General features: G+C 44.5%; 1 protein-coding gene across 2 annotated transcripts in view; it reads right to left on the reverse strand.

The window, feature by feature from the left end:
• Positions 1 to 21,555, reverse strand: part of SGCZ (sarcoglycan zeta) — a 525,004-nt gene that overhangs the window by 131,587 nt on the left and 371,862 nt on the right. Inside the window, exon 5 of one of the 2 annotated variants that reach the window (XM_030192644.1) lies at positions 4,398 to 4,520. The exons of the other annotated variant lie outside the window; for it this stretch is intronic. Within the exon in view, the coding sequence (XP_030048504.1) occupies positions 4,398 to 4,520 (123 nt within the window). The remainder of the gene's footprint in view (positions 1 to 4,397; positions 4,521 to 21,555) is intronic. 2 annotated transcript variants of the gene reach the window in all.

Raw genomic sequence — 21,555 nt, forward strand, 5'->3', positions numbered from 1 at the left:
CTCCCAAATCTACCTTTTTACCCCTGATATCTCACCTTGCATTCAAACCAAAGTTTCAGCGTGCTTGTCTGACATTGCTGTCTGGATGTCTCAACTCCACTTGAAATTAAACGTGACCAAAACTAAGCTTCTCATTTCCCCCCCCAAACCCACCTCCCTGCTCCCCCCGTTTTCTATTTCTGTTGATGGCTCTCTCATTCTCCCTGTCTCCTCAGCTCGAAACCTTGGGGTCATCTTTGACTCTTCTCTCTCCTCTGCTCATATCCAGCAGATCGCCAAGACCTGTCGTTTCTTTCTTTACAACATCCGTAAAATCCGCCCCTTTCTTTCCAAGCATTCTACCAAAACCCTCATCCACACCCTTGTCACCTCTTGTTTAGACTACTGCAATCTGCTTCTTGCTGGCCTCCCACTTAGTCACCTCTCCCCTCTCCAATCGGTTCAAAACTCTGCTGCCCATCTCGTCTTCCACCAGGGGTGCTTTACTCATACTACCCCTCTCCTCAAGTTGCTTCACTGGCTCCCTATCCGTTTTCACATCCTGTTCAAACTTCTTCTACTAACCTATAAATGTACTCACTCTGCTGCTCCCCAGTATCCCTACACCCATTCCCGTGCACTCTGTTCCATGGATAAATCCTTCTTATCTGTTCCCTTCTCCACTACTGCCAACTCCAGACTTCGCGCTTTCTGTCTCGCTGCACCCTACGCCTGGAATAAACTTCCTGAGCCCCTACGTCTTGCCCCATCCTTGGCCACCTTTAAATCTAGACTGAAAGCCCACCTCTTTAACATTGCTTTTGACTCGTAACCACTTGTAACCTCCTCTCCTCCTTCCTGTACACATTAATTGATTTGATTTGCTTACTTCATTTTTTGTCTATTAGATTGTAAGCTCTTTGAGCAGGGACTGTCTTTCTTCTATGTTTGTGCAGTGCTGCGTACGTCTTGTAGCACTATAGAAATGCTAAATAGTATATATATATATATTAGAGAGAATGTGCAATAATTGGGAATGGAGGGGAAGGAGATCACAGACCATACACAACAGTTCCCTTCTTTGAAACAGAAGAGGCCCAGAAGACCATTATTCCTCACATCACCCTCATAGTAAATACTTACCCGCCCTGTTACTAAGCCATGCTAGCAGCTGGGCTGTGTTGACATTGCTGCGTGGCATCCACTAGCATGGTTTAGTAAACAGGGGGGTTAATTTATCCAACATATCTCTTTCGAACTCAGAGAAGCTGATTTTCCAGAAGGGTCTATCTTTTGTACCGGACATAAAATATAATGCTTTGTACACTAGAATCAATCCTTTTATCAGACGGTAATAAAAAAAATATTAATTTAGAATAACAGAACACATGGAGGTGCATTTTTGACAGTATGTAAAAGTCAGAGTAGAGACACCATTGGCCCAACATTGGATTCAATACCAACACCAAATTTCAGACATCTGATGGCGGATTATTGATCATATTACTGAAGGGTGGAAATTTAGAAAAACTACTTAATTATAGAGACCAGTTCTGGATTTTTACTTTGAATACTGTTATACCTGGAGAATTGAACCATGAAATTTAATGGATGACGTTGATTTAAGCTTGATTTTAGATTGGGTGGAATTGCTTTACCTCTAGTCTCTGATTGGTGCTCTCATACTCATGTGATGTTGAGCTGAATATAAAAGACCAAAAAACACTGCGGCCATTTTACAAACCACAATGAATGTACATAAGTACATAAGTTTTGCCACACTGGGACAGATCAAAGGTCCATCAAGCCCAGCATCCTGTTTCCAACAGTGGCCAATCCAGTTCACAAATACCTGGCAAGATCCTGAAAAAGTTCAATACATTTTATGCTGCATATCGCAGAAATACAGTGGATTTTCCCCAAGTCAATTTAATAATGGTCTATGGACTTTTCCTTTAGGAAGCCGACCAGACTTTTTAAAACCCCGCTAAGCTAACCACCTTTACCACATTCTCTGGCAATGAATCCAAGAGTTTAATTACATGTTGAGTGAAAAACATTTTCTCTGATTCGTACTAAATTTACTACTTTGTAGCTTCACTGCATGCCCCCTAGTCCTAGTATTTTTGGAAAGAGTAATCAAATGATTCACGTCTACCCGTTGCACTCCACTCATTAATTTATGGACTGCTATCATATCTCCCCTCAGCCATCTTTTCTCCAAGCTGAAAAGCCCTAGATACTTCACCTTTCCTCATAGGGAAGTCGTCCCATCCCCTTTATCATTTTCGTCGCCCTTCTCTGTACCTTTTCTAATTCCACTATATCTTTTTTGTGATGCGGCGACCAGAATTGAACACAATATTCAAGGTGCAGTTGCACCATGGACTGATACAAAGGCATTATAATGTCCTCACTTTTGTTTTCAATTCTTTTCCTAATAATACCTAACATTGTATTTGCTTTCTTAGCTGCCGTAGCACATTGAGCAGAGGGTTTCAACGTGCCATCGACGCAGAGATCACTTTCTTGGTCGGTGACTCCTAACGTGGAACCTTGCATTACGTAGCTATAGTTCGGGTTCCTATTTCCCACATGAATCACTTTGCACTTGTTCTCATTAAATGTCATCTGCCATTTAGACTCCCAGTCTTGTAAGGTCCTCTTGTAATTTTTCACAATTATCTTGCGATTTAACAAATTTGAATAACTTTGTGTCGTCAGCAAATTTAATTACTGCACTAATTACTCCCATCTCTAGATCATTTACAAATATGTTAAAAAGTAGTGGTCCCAGCACAGACCCCTGGGGAACCCCACTATCTACCCTTCTCCATTGAGAATACTGACCATTTAACCCTACTCTCTGTTTTCTATCCTTTAACCAGTTTCTAATCCACAATAGGACACTTCCTCCTATCCCATGACACTCCAATTTCTTCTGGAGTCTTTCATGAGATACTTTGTCAAATGCCTTTTGAAAATCCAGATATACTATCAACCGGCTCGCATTTATTCACATGCTTGTTCACCCCTTCAAAGAAATGTAATAGATTGGTGAAGCAAGATTTCCCTTCACTAAATCCATGTTGGCTTTGTCTCATTAATCCATGCTTTTGAATATGCTCTGAAATTTTGTTCTTTGTAATAGTCTCTACTATTTTGCCTGGCACTGACATCAGGCTCACTGGTCTATGATTTCCCGGATCCCCTCTGGAACCTTTTTAAAATATCGGCGTTACGTGGGCTACTCTCCAATCTTCTGGTACCACACTCGATTTTAAAGATAAATTACACATTACTAACAATAGTTCTGCCAGTTCAGTTTTCAATTCTATCAGTACTCTGGGATGAATACCCATCCAGTCCAGGAGATTTGCTTCTCGTCAGTTTGTCAAATTGCCCCATTACATCCTCTAAGATTATAGAGATTTCATTCAGTTCTCCGACTCATCAGTTGGTATTTAAACTGTTGGATACATAAATAATTTTAAAGATGTTATACTGTAAAGTTGTTTTTCACTATTTCAGAAGACAGGCCTTGAGACAACCATTGGTGAAACGTGAATTCATGTCAGTGATAATGTGTCTCCTATTATGATTTTATATGAATCCCATGATGAAGTAATAAAAAGAAACTGAGCTAAGTACTCGTTATTTATTGTAAATTGGGGAAGAAAAACTAAAGATGACGATTACATGCTCATTTAATTTAGCCTAATGGTTGAAGCATGCACATCTGACAGATCCAATAGTAGTTCTACAACTGATATTTAAAGTGTTCGTTGAAGAAAAATATTTTTTGGAGCTGGGCTTATTATTACTGTGCATGTTTTTGCCTCTTCCTTTATATTTACATTGACTGGTGCCTATTTAATAGGAGGTTTTCATAGCATGCATGATTTTTATCAGAATGTGATGAGTTGTTTCAATATCAAAGTAACATGAGTAAACTGGATTTTCAAATACATGCATGTTATTTTTCTCTTAAATTCCACAGCTACATATTGCAGACATAAAGGGCGCCTTTTACTAAGGCGCACTCATGTTTTTAGCGTGCGCTAAAATTGTGAGCACGCTAAACGATAGAGACACCCATAGGAATGCATTGGCGTCTCTAACATTTAGCGCACCTACATTTTTAGCGCGTGCCAAAAACGTGAGCGCGCCTTAGTAAAAGACTCCCAAAGTTCTTTGTACCTGTGAATACTTTTGGAAGGAAAGTGCATGCACATCTTACTTGAAAATTAGGTGGCCTGTTCACTTTATTGTTCCTGAATGGTTGTTAGTTTTCCCTCTAGAGCATTGTCAGAAGTGAATGGTCTGTGCATACGTGGCATGAGCCTAAAGATCAACCTCATAGCTGCTTCATCTAGTTTTTGTAATGACTTATAGTTAGTTCAGAGTTAAAATTATACCTGTTACTCTCAGTCTGTTAGCACCAATAATGATCTCATCTTCATCTGCAGAAAACAACACACTGTCATCTTCACTCCCTCTTACTTCAAATTTTTTACACTGGGCTTCCACCGCATCAGCTCCTGCAATCATTAAAAAGAAGATAAATCTTAAATAATGGAAAAAAATATGAGTCAACCTGTTATAATAATAAATATTATACTTTTTTCAAATATACGTCTCTCCTATTGATTGGAAAGAGCCTATCTTCCCCCACTCTTTTCTTTTTCTCCCTATATTGTTTCATGGGGATTAAGCGCACCTCCACACTTCGTGTGGCTTCCTTTTTTAGACAAAAATATGAGCAATAATAGATCTTGCATTCAGTACCTCAGTTTGGCCTGTTTTTAACAAAGGGCCTCTTTTACTAAACTGTGCTAGCGATTCCCACACGGCAAATGAGAGGAAGCCCAATCAGTTCCTATGGGCTTCCTATCATTTGCCACTCTGGGAATCGCTAGCATGGTTTAGTAAAATAGGTCCTATGTGAAATAGTATATAGTCAGAACATGATACAAATCTATACTAGAAGAGATCATTCTAGGACCAGGCTACTAAGGAATTTCTCCCATTTTGAACCTATTGAGGAAGAATCCAGTATATATTGCTGATAAGTTGTAATAAGGACATTGTGTGTTGGAGAAATAACTCTCATATAGAAACAAGCCAATATAGGGGTCCTTTTACTAAGCCACATAAGAGCCTACACGCTCCCAACGCGTGCCAAATGGAGTTACTGCCTAGCTACCACATTGCTGTTGCGGTAATGTCATTTATGGCGCGCATCCGATACACGAGCCCCAAAAATATTTTTTAAATTTTTGGCGCGTGTATCGGATACGCACATGTCATTACCGCCCAGTTACTGCGTGATACTTTACTGTTAGGTCAATGGGTGGCGGTAAGGTCTCAGACCCAAAATGAACACACGCAGATTTTGATTTTGCTGCACATCCATTTTTGGCAAAAATAAAAAAAAAAAGGCATTTTTTGCACGCGCACTGAAAACTGGATCTATGCGCACCCAAAACTCATGCCTACACTACTGCAGGTCATTTTTTAGTGCATCTTAGTAAAAGGTCCCCATAGCTAGTGATCAAATTGCCAAAAATAAGCACATTCATAAAAACTGGCAAGAAAATGAAAGGGACCGGAGCACCCGAAATCCATCCTCTCCTGTTAGGTCTTCAATACTATATAGTAGGGATATGCACAAAGCAAATAATTTTGGATTGCTTTTGGTGTGTTTGGGATTTTTCCTGATTTTAAGACTTTTTTGGCTCATTTTTTAATTAAAAAACATTAACGCGTATGAGCTTTCTAGGACAGCCTAATTGTTTCAGTATGCACTACATTTTTAAGAAAACAGCAGGGTAACCGATCTGCAAACTCCAAGATGGAAAACATATATATATATATATATATATATATACAGTGGGGGAAATAAGTATTTGATCCCTTGCTGATTTTGTAAGTTTGCCCACTGACAAAGACATGAGCAGCCCATAATTGAAGGGTAGGTTATTGGTAACAGTGAGAGATAGCACATCACAAATTAAATCCGGAAAATCACATTGTGGAAAGTTTATGAATTTATTTGCATTCTGCAGAGGGAAATAAGTATTTGATCCCTCTGGCAAACAAGACCTAATACTTGGTGGCAAAACCCTTGTTGGCAAGCACAGCGGTCAGACGTCTTCTGTAGTTGATGATGAGGTTTGCACACATGTCAGGAGGAATTTTGGTCCACTCCTCTTTGCAGATCATCTCTAAATCATTAAGAGTTCTGGGCTGTCGCTTGGCAACTCGCAGCTTCAGCTCCCTCCATAAGTTTTCAATGGGATTAAGGTCTGGTGACTGGCTAGGCCACTCCATGACCCTAATATGCTTCTTCCTGAGCCACTCCTTTGTTGCCTTGGCTGTATGTTTTGGGTCATTGTCGTGCTGGAAGACCCAGCCACGACCCATTTTTAAGGCCCTGGCGGAGGGAAGGAGGTTGTCACTCAGAATTGTACGGTACATGGCCCCATCCATTCTCCCATTGATGCGGTGAAGTAGTCCTGTGCCCTTAGCAGAGAAACACCCCCAAAACATAACATTTCCACCTCCATGCTTGACAGTGGGGACGGTGTTCTTTGGGTCATAGGCAGCATTTCTCTTCCTCCAAACACGGCGAGTTGAGTTCATGCCAAAGAGCTCAATTTTTGTCTCATCTGACCACAGCACCTTCTCCCAATCACTCTCGGCATCATCCAGGTGTTCACTGGCAAACTTCAGACGGGCCGTCACATGTGCCTTCCGGAGCAGGGGGACCTTGCGGGCACTGCAGGATTGCAATCCGTTATGTCGTAATGTGTTACCAATGGTTTTCGTGGTGACAGTGGTCCCAGCTGCCTTGAGATCATTGACAAGTTCCCCCCTTGTAGTTGTAGGCTGATTTCTAACCTTCCTCATGATCAAGGATACCCCACGAGGTGAGATTTTGCGTGGAGCCCCAGATCTTTGTCAATTGACAGTCATTTTGTACTTCTTCCATTTTCTTACTATGGCACCAACAGTTGTCTCCTTCTCGCCCAGCGTCTTACTGATGGTTTTGTAGCCCATTCCAGCCTTGTGCAGGTGTATGATCTTGTCCCTGACATCCTTAGACAGCTCCTTGCTCTTGGCCATTTTGTAGAGGTTAGAGTCTGACTGATTCACTGAGTCTGTGGACAGGTGTCTTTCATACAGGTGACCATTGCCGACAGCTGTCTGTCATGCAGGTAACGAGTTGATTTGGAGCATCTACCTGGTCTGTAGGGGCCAGATCTCTTACTGGTTGGTGGGGGATCAAATACTTATTTCCCTCTGCAGAATGCAAATAAATTCATATACTTTCCACAATGTGATTTTCCGGATTTAATTTGTGATGTGCTATCTCTCACTGTTACCAATAACCTACCCTTCAATTATGGGCTGCTCATGTCTTTGTCAGTGGGCAAACTTACAAAATCAGCAAGGGATCAAATACTTATTTCCCCCACTGTATATATATATATATATATATATATATATAGTCCTCTACCTGTTAAGGCACTGCCTATCCAACTAGAACAGCTTTAGGCTTCTTACAGATGGACCCACACATAGGCAGTCCCTTATTTCGAATAATCATTTTGCTATTGTTTTCAATAGCATTTACTATTGTTGTGAGTTAAGTCTAGATAGCCTCCCCCCCCAAGTCCAGCACTGCTGTTTCCCCCCCCCTCTCTCTCCAACCCCCTTCCCAGTCCAGCACCGCTGTTTCCCCCTCTCTCTCCATACCCCCCCAGTCCAGCACCACCATTTCCCCTCTCTCCAAATCCCTCCCAGTCTAGCACCGCTGTTTCCCCTCTCTCTCTCCAACCCCCCCAGTCCAGCATTGCTGTTTCCCCTCTCTCTCTCCATCCCCCCCAGTCCTGCATCGCTGTTTCCCCTCTTTCTCTCCAACCCCCCAGTCCAGCATCACTTTGTTTCCCTCCTCCCTCCCCGAGTCCAGCACCGCTGTTTCCACTCTCTCCAACGGCCCCGCCCCCGAGTACAGCACCACTTTGTTTTCCCCTCTTTCTCCCCCCCCCCGAGTCCAGCACCATTTTGTTCCCCTCCTTTCCTCTCTCTCTCCCTCTTTATCCCTGTGTCCAGCGCCCCTTTTGTCACTCCTCCCTCCACGACCATCAAACCTTTTAGCAGCGACGATAGCACACTGCCACAGCTGGTGTCACATCCTTCTCTCGCTCTACTGCATCTCGCTCCTCCTCCTCTCACTCAGACACTTCCTGTTTGCGCGAGGGTGGGACTCGTGAGTGATGTAAGCAGAGAGAAGGATCTGACGCCGGCCGGGCTCAAATCAATCAGCTTGTTATTGCTGCAGACAAAGTAAGTAAGCTTGACAGTCGGGGCCCAGGGGTGGGAGAATGAGAGGGAGAACAGAAAGTGGTTGGTGGTAGGCTTGGGAAGGGACTTGGAGGCGTGTTTTGGAAAGGTGGGGTGGGAGGAAAGGGAGGGGAGAAAGCACAAATTTAAAAACAAATGTGCCTGCATAGGCGCCATTTTTTTGAAAACTCTGTTTGGGGGAGCGACTTTTCCCCCTAGCTATGCCACTGGCCGGCGGGGAGGATATGCGAGGGGATGTTGGGTGGGTGGGCCTGGAGGGAAAGTGGCTTGGCCTGTGCCCATCCAGCCCACTGTGGCTACGCCCCTGGCAGTAGGTTTTGAACTGCTTCTCAACTCCAGTTATTCAGAAAAGGTTTACATCCTGCATTCCTCCCAGGATATTGACATAGTAATTAGAGTAAGATGTGAAGATGATTAAAGAGAAAAAAATATATAATTACTGAAAAATATGCAGGTCAGCTTTCTTCTATTTTGCACACATTTCCTACTTGTGGTCATCCTGATGTAAGACTTATGTCAGTGTAGCAAAATAGAGAAATCCTTTCAATCAAGAAACTTGAAACTGAGGATAACAGCAGACCTCCAAAAACAAAAGGGATCTTTTACAGAGGTGTGCTTGCATTTTTAGGGCCCCTTTTACAAAGCAGTGGTAAGTCAACGTGGGCTTACCGATCGCTAAAAAGGAAGTACCGCCGGACTAACACAGCAGCCCAGTGGTAATTCCCACACCCCAGCGCGTGTCATATCCAGCGCTACAAAAATATTTTTATTGTTGTAGCGTCAGTGTGTACTGTAAGAGGGAAACTGGAGCAAAAGGAGAAACCTCCATAGGCCCACCCCATTTCCCTCTTATTTCAAGGGAAAAAGGTCAGCGACGAAAATTCAGTGAAATGAAGGGTTCTCCCAGCAGAGGGCACTGGGACTCACTTAGGCCAGGAGGAGGGAGGGATGTCAGAAAAACCCTGGTGGTACCGCCCAGTGGGGGAGAGGCTTCCAAGGGTGGAGCAGGAGCATATAAAGACTCACATTGAAGCAGAAGATGGGTGACAGATGAGCGAGCCCATCAAGGTCCAGAAATATCCCAGAACAGAGGATGTTCAAGACTATGAGGAAGGTGTACCAGATGTCCAAAGCCCAGAGGAGAAGATGGCAGTTCAATATAGTTAACTTCCTATAAAGTTAGTGTCATGAGTTTTAAGCAGTGCTTCAGAGAAAGGAACTGAGTGAATAACCTATGAAGAAATAAGTTCCAATTTTGTGTTTTTTTTCAGGTTTTTGTTTGCTGGCAGAGTGGGATGGGTCCCAATGCAGCATAAGCCTGCTGGATTGGGAGTAGAGGGTTTAGGGTCTGCCAGTGTTTGAGCCTTAGGTTTACTAGGGGAGAGGGCTCAAACTCCTTTTCTTGTGAATAATTTTGTTTGTTAAAATTAAGAAAAGACTGAGAAGGCTTGTTAACTAATGTTTTGTTTTTTTTAAGACTCTGAACTGTAGTAAATACATTGTTGAAAACAGAAGACGAGTTTTCTTTTGTTTCAAACAAAACTGTTGAATGACTTTGTTTTAAAAAAGCTGCCAAGAGACAGGCATGGAAAGTTAGACTGACCCTGGTGGGGAAGGAGAGAAGTGAATGCAGGAACCTGAACTAATTTGCATGCGGGTTTTTCCCTGATCTTCAATGAAGGGCATGGCTATTTTTCCTTCTTTTTCATATTGAGAAAGAAAGGAGATGAACTAGAAAAGAAAGAGCCTTTTTCTCACTTACCAGAAAAGAGGACCAAAGCATTGTTTAGAGAACCACTCACCCTAAAGGAAACATAGTAACATAGTAGATGACGGCAGAAAAAGACCTGCATGGTCCATCCAGTCTGCCCAACAAGATAAACTCATATGTGTATACCTTACCTTGATTTGTACCTGCCTTTTTCAGGGCTCAGACCGTACAAGTCTGCCCAGCAGTATTTCCCACCTCCCAACCACCAGCCCCGCCTCCCATCACTGGCTCTGGCACAGACCGTATAAGTCTGCCCTCCACTATCCTCGCCTCCCAACCACCAACCTCTCGTCCCCCACCTAGCTTCACTGTGGGAGTGAAAAGAAGCCTTTATGGTTACTGAACAATTTTGCTGAGGACTTTCTTTTTCCGGGGGGGGGGGGGGGGGGGGAAGGTTTCCAACTTTCTAGCACCTTCTGTTGGAAGGAGAAGGAGTTGGACAGCTATTTCCTAGAGAGAAAGGAAAGTAGCTGGTGACAGTTCCCCACTTAGAATAGAGGGGGGAGTCTCTAAAGGAACCCAGATGCCATTTCCTGCCTAGCAGGGAATATGTCAAAGTACCCGGTGATTTACTGCTGTCGGTAAGGCTCTCCCCACCCCCTGAAATGGCTATGTGGCAAGTGCTTCACTTCCCACACAGCCATTTCCTGAAAAATAGAAAGGCCTACCCTTTATCTGCTGCAATAAAAGGGGGCCTCAGCGTGCATCAAAACTGTGCAGGCCCCCTTGTGTCACTGCTTGGTCAAAGGGGCCCTTAGTGCGTGTTAAACACTAGAGACACCCATAGAAATATATGGACACCTGTAGCATTTAGCTCATGCTTATTTTTAGCATGCGCTAAAAATGCTAACACACTTTTGTAAAGGAACCCCTAATGAAAAGGGAAAGATAACAAGCAGTAGATGAAAATTTTTAATAGATGAAAATGTTTAAATAGAATATATATCTACATGCACACAAACACACACACACTGAATGTCGAATTAACTGAAAAATTTAGCTAATTAGCTATTTCCTTTGAAAGCAAAAATGTATTATTATTTTTATTATGAGAGGTCCATTTACTAGATCTGTTTCATGTAGCATAAGCTCTTAATCTACATTAACTGTTCAAACATTCTGCAGTGCCTCTATGGGAACAACATATTTAATTAGCAAATTTCAATAGGATCATCATTTATCATCAAAATCCCCACACTTATTTCATTTCAGGTGATTGGATTTGTTGTTGAAGAAAGATTCTGCTCAATAGCACATGAAAAAAATAAGATTTCTGAATAGGATAAAGGAAGTGTGTTTAATGAATCATGAACCATGATAGAATAAGAACATGAATCACCTAACCTCTTGTTTCTTTGTCTTTGAGTTATTCTCTATGAAGGGTCTTTTAATCTTTCCTTAAATCCACTTCACAGCACATTGATTATTTACGTTATGTTGCCACATAATAATGCTGGATATCTCATGAATTGTGCTGTTTTGAAATTCTTACTTAAATATAATTAAAGTTTAGGCCAACATAGTGCAAAATGTTGTGAAAATTATATATCTCTTAGTATCTGGTTGTTCAAAGACCTACAGAAAGAAAAGTTTTGGCCTGTCATAGGGGCTCTTTTACTAAGGCACAGTAGGCCTAACATGGGCCTACCACGGGCTAAATGGGCCCCACCGCAGGATGCGGTGAGGCATCTTGTGGTAGTTTCTACTCAGCATGTACTAATCCCACACTGGAGAATATTTTTTTATTTTCTAGAACGGGAGGCATGCCCAAGGACAGACAGTAGGCATGCCTATGCTAATTGGGTAGTGTGGGCACATTTCTGCGTGCTACCCGATTAGCAAGGGAGCTCTTACCGCCTTCTAAATAGGTGGCATTAAGGGCTCTTGTGGTAATGGCCATGCACTAATGGGGAAATTAGTGTGTGGCCATTACAAAAAGTATGGCATGGTGGCCATTTTACTGCCACGCTAAGTAGTCGCAGTGCACGGAAAACCCAAGTGCTGACACCAACACCAGCCACTTTTTAGCATGGCTTTTTAAAAGGACCCCATAGTGAATCTGTCCTAGGGATGTAGAGGCAAAAAAAAATGTATTTAGTTCCTGTGCCATTTGAAGGCTTTTCATTTTGTTTCATTATGATTTTATATATGTTCTTTTTGTTTATTTTTATTTTTTCACATCACAACTGGATAAGAAAACATTGAAACAACAGAAAACAAGCCTAGACATGGATAAGAAATGCTCAAACCTGCTTTGAGCTGGTTCCTGCTGAACTGATCACAAAACAGGAACTGAGATTATCAGAAATAGCCAACACATTTCTGACTGCCTTGTATCACAGACTATCAAGACTGGAAGGCAGCTGTGTCTCAACCCAAGCAGGGCCGCCGAGAGACCCGCCGCTGCCCCCCCCTGAGGTCGCCACTGTCTGCCCCTGAAGCCGCTGCACCGCAGTCCCCAGTCTCCACCCGCCCACCCCCGGTCCCGTCAACAGCCCCCCTACGTCCGCCACCGGACCAGGCTCTTTGCATTTAAATCACAGCACCTCACCTCCGTGTGTAAGTGCAGCAGCAGCAGATCACCTCCCTTCGGCTGCGCTTTCACACGGAGGTGAGGCGCTGTGATTTGAATGCAGGGGGCCCAGCCCAGTGGCGAATGGTTGACGGAGCCGAGGGCAGGCGGGTGAGACCAGAGACTGCGGCACCGGGCCCCCCTTAGAGGCCCGGGGAATTTTGTCCCCCCCTGCCCCCCTCTCGGCAGCCCTGATCCCAAGTGTCACAGATTCAAGGCTACCTTATGCTTCATGGGTATTAACACTGGGGATTGAAGGTAAAACTGAAAAATGCTGCAAAAAAACAAAACCTGACATTTTAGGGTTTTATTTTTCTGTCCTTTTGGGTTAGACACAAATTTAGCTCAGTTCTTCTATAAGCTTTTTTTTTATTTAGATGACTTTACTTTGGCTGGTTAATTCCATCACAGTGTCCCTAACAGGAACTTCTAAGGCTTGTGTACTAGACTATAACAATACAAGACCTAGGACTGCTCAAAGTAAGTTTTACATAGTGTATGCAGGTACTTATATGTACCTGGGACAATGGAGGATTAAGTGACTTGCCCAGAGTCACAAGGAGCTGCAGTGAGATCCAGTTTCCCAGGATCAAAGTCCACTGTACTAACCACTAGGCTACTCCTCCACTCCAAGGATTGCTGAAATCAATCAGTCAGAAATACAAGACACAACTGGTGAATTGGCTATAGCACACTCTCAAGAGGCAGAATATCTCTTTCTGAAAGGTAGAGGACTTCCCCTCATAACTATTAGCACTGGGAGAAAAATGCTGAATTTTGATGAAGAATTCACTATTTCTCAGGATCCAACGTCCTCTTTTATGTCTTCTTCTTATTTATTTATTTATTGCATTTGTATCCCACATTATCCCACCTCTTTGCAGGCTCAATGTGGCTTACAATACATCATGGGTACTGGAAATAGGAGTGCATATACATTAGGTTTACAGAAGATTTGTGTTACATGGTGGTGAATTATATAATGGTGTTAAAGCAAAAGACATTATAAGACAGTGCTAGAAAGCAAAAGATGCAGCAAGATGAAAAACGAAACAAGGCGCTCTTGTTGAGGAAATGCGACTTTAAACACTGTTGGAATGGCTTGATTACTACGGTGTAATGAAAGGACTGATCTTAATAGCGCTACGATTTTTCAGATAAGTGCATGTCTTTTCAATTTTGAATTTTGTGTCATGCCTCAACTAGCTGACTAACACTTCAATACCCACTTTCTGTCCTTACCATGCCCCCTGATAGAAAAACTTTTAAAAAATCAGCAATGCATGGTTTAATGTGCAGAAACAGGCAAACTACCACAACCTCCTTAAAGTGGTTGCATGATAGCCTATTCCCATGCATTAACTGTATATTAACTTCTGGATTCTACATATAGTGCCTAGATTTGGGTGTGCTTCCAAGATGCACACACAACCTAATTGGGTAATGAGATGTTAATCATCAATAATTGGATGCTAAACAACCAATTATCAACCTTAATTGACAATAGAGTTTGTGTGCACATCTGGCTGCATGTTATTCAATAATGATGGGCACCTGAATCTTATAGTGCACAACCCAAAAGGGGATGAGGCCATGGAAGAGGCATGGACGAGTCAGGGGCATTCTGCTGGGGCCCAGAGTTGGGTGTGGGAATCAGCATTAAGCACTATGCTATAGAGGGTTTGTGTGCTTTATAGTATAGCACATAATGCCAATCTTTTCCGGTGCCCATTTTTAAGTGCCATTTATAGAATTCTGCCCTTAAGTGCTTAATACCCTTTAGCAGAAAGGCCTCATAGCCAACTGTGCATGAGATTTTACTGAACCTCTAATAATAAGCTGTTGCTAGCAAGGCAGAGGCAAAATTGGATACAGTTGCAATCTCTGAGTCTTAGAGGGGCATTTCGATATAATATCTAAATGACATTAGAGACGTTTATCATAAAACGTTCAAAGTAAAAGGGGTATAATAAAAAATAAAATCTATCTATCTAGAGATTTAAAAATAGGCAAAATATACTTCTTGAAATAATACATCCCCAAGCAGCGATAAAAAACATCTCCTCCATTCAAAAATACACTATGCAAAATATCTATCATCATTATATGGTCCCGCATCAAGAAAATATGTATGGTCATAGCAGGATGTCCCCTCCGTGTGCAACACATCTTATACAGCTCTGCATGTGAAGGAATGTTCCTCAGTTGGAAAGCTTGTCTTTAAGAAGGGAGCCCAATTACTCCCCTGAGGAGACCCAGCTCCTGGTCCTTCAGTGTCAGAGGCACAGGAGGGAGCTATTCAAGCATCACCACCACCTACCCCCTATGTCTCCATGAGAAGGTGGAGAATGATTAGAGACACCCTGACAAGTTAAGTGTCCAGCAGTACACCCCAACCCCCCACCCCACATATCACAGCACCAGACTTAGACAGGGTCAAATACTGAAGTCCCTTTCATGTTGCAGGACATGCACTTGCTCCCTTACCAATCTAATTCCTTACTGTATATCTCAATCCAAGGAAATCAAGTTTGTAAATGGTACACATCTATAAATACAGAATGGAGAAATAGAAATCACAACATTCATTGCTGAAATCAGAATGTACACCACATCCAATGTCTAGAAAGTATGGGGGCCACTCACTCCACTAACCATGCAGAGCTATAATGAGGGGCTGCACAGACCTGCACCCCCCCCCCTTATCCTGATCCCCACCTACCTAGTGATGGGAACATTGGCAGTAGCTTCCTAAAGTATATGCAGATGCCCAAAGGAAAACCAAATTTACCCTACTGCCCATCACCATATCCCTGCAATACTGCACACACTTCAGCTTACATATCACCTGTGCCTGTGTAACAGATAGCCCAAGCAATGACCCCCCCCCCCCCATCTGCTTGTTGCCGTCTGTCATAGCCTATGTGAGGAGCATTGCACAACTTGTCTTAAAATAGAATAATGTACGTGAAGGCAAGAAGGCCTGTCACCTGAACCCCATCTCTACCAACTTGTGTTTTGTAGGCGGTTTGATGTACATTGGGATCTGGAGTTGCTCCGGCACAGTACTGGCATATTTGGAGGGAGAACCCCATTTTCATGCGGGAGCACCTCCAGGTCCAATGTAAGTACCACAATCAAAACACCCCTATAATAATACATGTGTCTCAGATCAAGGGCTGAGGATATAGTTACCCTCCTTAGAGTGTGCCCCCATATGTGTTACACCCAACACCCAACCTATGAAATGACATGGAAAGGAACAGGGATGGAGGAACCTCTTGCTCAAACTCCACCAGCCACCAAAACCAAAGGGCTCTGCATAGTACACACACCTACCTAGCACATTGCAACCTCTACAGAGGGGAAATAAAAAAGTTACCACTTAAGTAGAGTTATTGCTCTTCTTTTATTATCTGTTCTTGGATCCATTTCCTTTATTATGGACAGTTGAGGTGGTTACTTTTTCTTTCCCCCGATATTGTTTCCTGATTTTCTTTGCTGAATATCTGGTAATTGCATTTATTGGATGTGATTGTATAATTTGAAAGTCATTAAATAAAAAAAATTTAAAAAAGCTACACAAATTCCCACAGTGGGAATCAAACCCACAACCGTTATATTTATGTCCAATAAACCTAACGCCTACACCAAGCATGCAGCTGAAAAAGAACTGGGCACTGCCAATGCACCCTGTACATCCACTGCCAGACATTGATGCCACACCTCATCTCATTGATGCCACACCTTAGACATATCTCCCAGGTAACCACTATTGCCGACACCTATCTCCACCCCTGTCTATCGACAGCCAGCTGCACTACTATGCAAGCCATGTAGGATGTGGTAAAATAAAGTGCAAACCTTTTACACTCACAGGGCACCCTCCAGTCCAGGACCAGCCAACAGCCCTGGACCAGCTCCAGCCCCATATCAGCCTCCAGCCCAGGACCATCCTCCAGCCCAGGATCAGCCAGCAGCCTCAGACCAGTCTCAAGCCGCAGACCAGCCTCAAGCCCAGGACCACTCTCCAGCCCTGCTGAGGCTCAGTCCAATGTACTGGTTGACCCAGGGGAATGGGATGTTCCCATCATCACCCCCCCCCCCCACCCCCAGTGGAGGGTGAAGAGAGGGAGGACCCTTCAGAGGGCATTCCCTTTCTGGAGGGGGGTGAAGAGAAGGAGGAGGAGGAGGAGAAAGAACAGCAGCACTCCCTACCCCCTGCCACAGCAAAATACAGGTGGCTAGAGTTCAGGCCCAACGTTTCCACTGCCTGCTGGAGGACCCACACAGGCAAACCACCAGCTCTAGCTTCAGCAGCAAGTAGCTGCCATGGAGACACACTTGCTGCAGGAGCTGGCAAGACTCAGGAACAAACTGCTGCAAGAGATGAGGTTACAGTAGCAGATCCTGCTCCTGGCTACCAACCTTTTCCAGAGCTCCTTAAGAAGCATCCCTAAACTCATTGAGAGAAAAGGACTGCCCCACCCCCTTGTAAATAGTTTATTAGTGGTCATAATTGCAGCATGTAATAATAATAAATTTTGCATGCAAAGGTCTGTGTCTCTACATTGTGCACACTGTGTTGATAGCTTGAAATGTCAGGCTGACTGGTATTGTGCTGCCAAAAGTACTAGGCAAACCCTGGAACAGAGAGACTGCAGAAATGGGAAGGGGAAAGGCTCCACAGATGGGGAGAGGGGGTGTGCAAAGGGTCTTCTTTGTGCACAATCAGAGCAGCTCCCCCTGAATGTCAAATGCTGTACCACAGGGCAGGGCTCCAATGGGCCCTGTAGCAGAGGAAGGCCCTGTAGGTCTCACAACTGCCCCCCCCCCCCCCCTCTTTCCTCAGCACACACCTCAACCCATCATACTGAGGATCTCTATTATACTGCATTTAAGTGAAGTCAAGTGTCCCCATTTGAATTAAGGTTTCCACCACAGCATTTGATACAGGGACTTTTAAACCTCCCTCCCGAGGGGGGATAGGGGATTAGGATCCACATGCCTGCTGTCTCCCTTTCCAATCAATTCTGCCAGCTCATGGCTGTAAGCCTTATGGGAGTGTGACATTTTCTGACCCCTGTCAAGGGGCCACATATTGCCCTGCTAGGTCCTGGGGGCAGGCTGGCCTCTCAGTTGGTGAGATGGGAAGGCCTACTGTCTGATAAACATGTTACAGGAATGTTGCCACTGCATGCACATGTGTCAGAAAACAAATTCCTGAACCAGCAGCTGGCAGCCCAATATCTGGCATCTAGCATTTGCTAGGGAAGGGCTGCACCCCCACATACCCTATACCCAGGAGCAGAACTTGTACCAGCTATGGCTTCACAGGAGGGCAGTGGAAGTGTTGACGGGCCAGGAGAGGGCCACACCAAGAAGATACCTGCAGGGGAAGATGAACACCATGAATTTGGGGTTCTACCCCCCCATTTGCTGCTGGGTCCAGGGTCACTGAGGAGACAGCTAAGGAACCACAGGCTGGATGGAGGGGGCCACGCCACCACAAGCACCAGCTGCTATCCCTCACCAGCTGCTATAACTGGCCAGTCACTTCCTGTCCGGCCATCTGGGGGTCTGGCAGTAACATAGTAGATGACGGCAGAAAAAGACCTGCATGGTCCATCCAGTCTGCCCAACAAGAAAAACTCACATGTGCCATTTTTTGTGTATACCTTACCTTGATTTGTATCTGTCTTTTTCAGGGCACAGACCATATAAGTCTGCCCAGCACTATCCCCGCCTCCCAACCACCAGCCCCGCCTCCCACCACCGGCTCTGGTACAGACCGTATAAGTCTGCCCAGCACTATCCCCACCTCCCAACCACCAGCCCTCTCTTCCACCACCGGCTAAGCTTCTGGAGATCCCTTCCTTCTGAGCAGGATTCCTTTATTTTTATCCCATGCATGTTTGAATTCCGTTACCGTTTTCCTCTCCACCACCTCCTGCGGGAGGGCATTCCAAGCATCCACCACTCTCTCCGTGAAAAACTTCCTGACATTTTTCTTGAGTCTGCCCCCTTCAATCTCCGGGTATCTGCAGTGGCCATGGCAGGCACATCGTCTGCCTCAGAGGCCACTGGTACTATGCCACCATCACCCTCCAGCAAGCGTGCATCACCCCCTAGGCCTCAACCACCAGCCAAAAGGCCCACTTTGGCACTTCCAGAAAAGGCCAGCAGTCCAAAGGAGTGAAGGGAAGGAAAAGGAATGGGACTTATATACCACCTTTCTGTGTTTTTTCCAACTACATTCAAAGCGGTTTACATATTATATACAAGTATGTATTTGTACCTGGGACAATGGAGGGTTAAGTGACTTGCCCAGAGTCACAAGGAGCTGCAGTGGGAATTGAACCCAGTTCCCCAGGATCAGAGTACGCTGCACTAACCACTAGGCTACTCCTCCACTCAGGGTCAACCTACATACACCCTCTGACCAACAGATAGCCAGGCTGCTGAACTTTCAGGCAGCAGCAGAGCCTGCAGCACCTCAGAGAAGAGCAGGGACAGTGGAAGCAGCAGCAATGGGGAGGACAGAGACTCTGTGCCTGCTGCTGGATAGGGCATCCCATGTGCAGCTGCTCATGGACATGGGGGCAGAGGTGCTTCCCAGAGGGGATGGGGAAGGGGGAGGAGGGGGAAGGAAAAGGGAAAGTAGGTAGGGGTCCTGATTCCATCCTTCCTATGCTATTGTGCACTGGATGGAGGGGACGGGGAGGGGGTACTGGGGGATGGGGAGTTTGCTGGGGGGAGTGGGAGGATTATGTGTGATGGGGGCAGTGGTGGCTGGAGCCAGCTCACACTGGCTTGCAAGAACTGGTTGTTCAATTTTTTAACCTTTTGCAACCTGGTTGTTCTCTCCTCCCCCGAGACATAGGATCCCAGCACATACCTGAAGGCAGCCAACCTGGCGGTCTAGTGGATCCTTCGGTGCAGGAAAGATCCCATCTCTGGAATGCCCTTCCGTTGGATCTCTGCCTAAGGCAGTCACTGAATGGCTAAGGCTAAACTCAAGACTCACTTGTTTTGCTAAGCTTTTGGGACATAGGTGTCTGGTTGGGGCCCAATGGTGGTGGTGGTGAGGGGGGTGGTTTGACCTACAGCAGATTGACTGTTTTAGGTCAAACCACCTAGTTATTTTCCTTTGTCTTTCCAGTTATTTATAAATTGTTTAGGCGCCACTGCTCCTGATGGTTTTCTATTGGGCTGTGTATTAAGTAAGAAATAAACTTGAAACTTGCATGTGGTCTGATGTCTGTTGTTATAGTCCTCCTCTGCTGCAGTTTGGGGATACACTAGCGGGGTCATGAGCCAGGTCCACCGTGGGTATCCTGTCACCTGTGTGAGGAAGCAAAGTGAGAGACATGGGTGTGTATTGGCTGGTCTGGGTACCTTGTTGCAGTGGGGTGGGAATTGTGGGTTGTGGAAACACCTGGAGGGAGGCAGTGCTGAAGATTTGCAAGGCGCAGATAAAGAAGGCCAAGAGGAATTAAGAAAAAAAGATAGCATTAGAGGCAAAAAAACAGTAAAAAACATTTTCAGTATATTAAAAGCAGGAAGCCGGCAAAAGAATCGGTTGGGCCGCTGGATGACCGAGGGGTAAAAGGGGCGATCAAGGAAGACAAAGACGTAGTGGAGAGACTGAATGAATTCTTTGCCTTGGTCTTCACCGAGGAAGATTTCAGTGGGATACCGGTGTCGGAAATGGTATTTCAAGCGGACGAGTCGGAGAAACTTACTGACTTCACGGTAAACCTGGAGGATGTAATGGGGCAGTTCAGCAAACTGAAGAGTAGCAAATCTCCTGGACCGGATGGTATTCATCCTAGAGTACTGATAGAACTGAAAAATGAGCTTGCGGAGCTACTGCTAGTGATATGCAACTTATCCTTAAAATCGAGCGTGGTACCGGAAGATTGGAGGGTGGCCAATGTAACGCCGATTTTTTTAAAAGGCTCCAGGGGAGATCCGGGAAATTATAGACTGGTGAGTCTGACGTCAGTGCCGGGGAAAATGGTAGAGGCTATTATTAAAAACAAAATTACAGAGCACATCCGAGGACATGGATTACTGAGACCAAGTCAGCACGGCTTTTGTGGGGGAAATCTTGCCTGATCAATTTACTTCAATTCTTTGAAGGAGTAAACAAACATGTGGACAAAGGGGAACCGGTTGATATTGTGTATCTGGATTTTCAAAAGGCGTTTGACAAGGTACCTCATGAAAGGCTACAGAGGAAATTGGAGGGTCATGGGATAGGAGGAAATGTCTTATTGTGGATTAAAAACTGGTTGAAGGATAGGAAACAGAGAGTGGGGTTAAATGGGCAGTATTCACAATGGAGAAGGGTAGTTAGTGGGGTTCCTCAGAGGTCTGTGCTAGGACCGCTGCTTTTTAATATATTTATAAATGATTTAGAGATGGGAGTAACTAGCGAGGTAATTAAATTTGCTGATGACACAAAGTTATTCAAAGTTGTTAAATCGCGACAGGATTGTGAAAATTACAAGAGGACCTTACGAGACTGGGAGACTGGGCGGCTAAATGGCAGATGACGTTTAATGTGAGCAAGTGCAAGGTGATGCATGTGGGAAAAAGAACCCAAATTATAGCTACGTCATGTAAGGTTCCACGTTAGGAGTTACGGACCAAGAAAGGGATCTGGGTGTCGTCGTCGATAATACACTGAACCTTCTGCTCAGTGTGCTGCTGCAGCTAGGAAAGCGAATAGAATGTTGGGTATTATTAGGAAAGGTATGGAAAACAGGTGTGAGGATGTTATAATGTCGTTGTATCGCTCCATGGTGCGACCGCACCTTGAGTATTGTGTTCAATTCTGGTCGCCGCATCTCAAGAA

This window comes from Microcaecilia unicolor, chromosome 2 (assembly GCF_901765095.1).
Source record: "Microcaecilia unicolor chromosome 2, aMicUni1.1, whole genome shotgun sequence".
Lineage (NCBI taxonomy): Eukaryota > Metazoa > Chordata > Amphibia > Gymnophiona > Siphonopidae > Microcaecilia > Microcaecilia unicolor.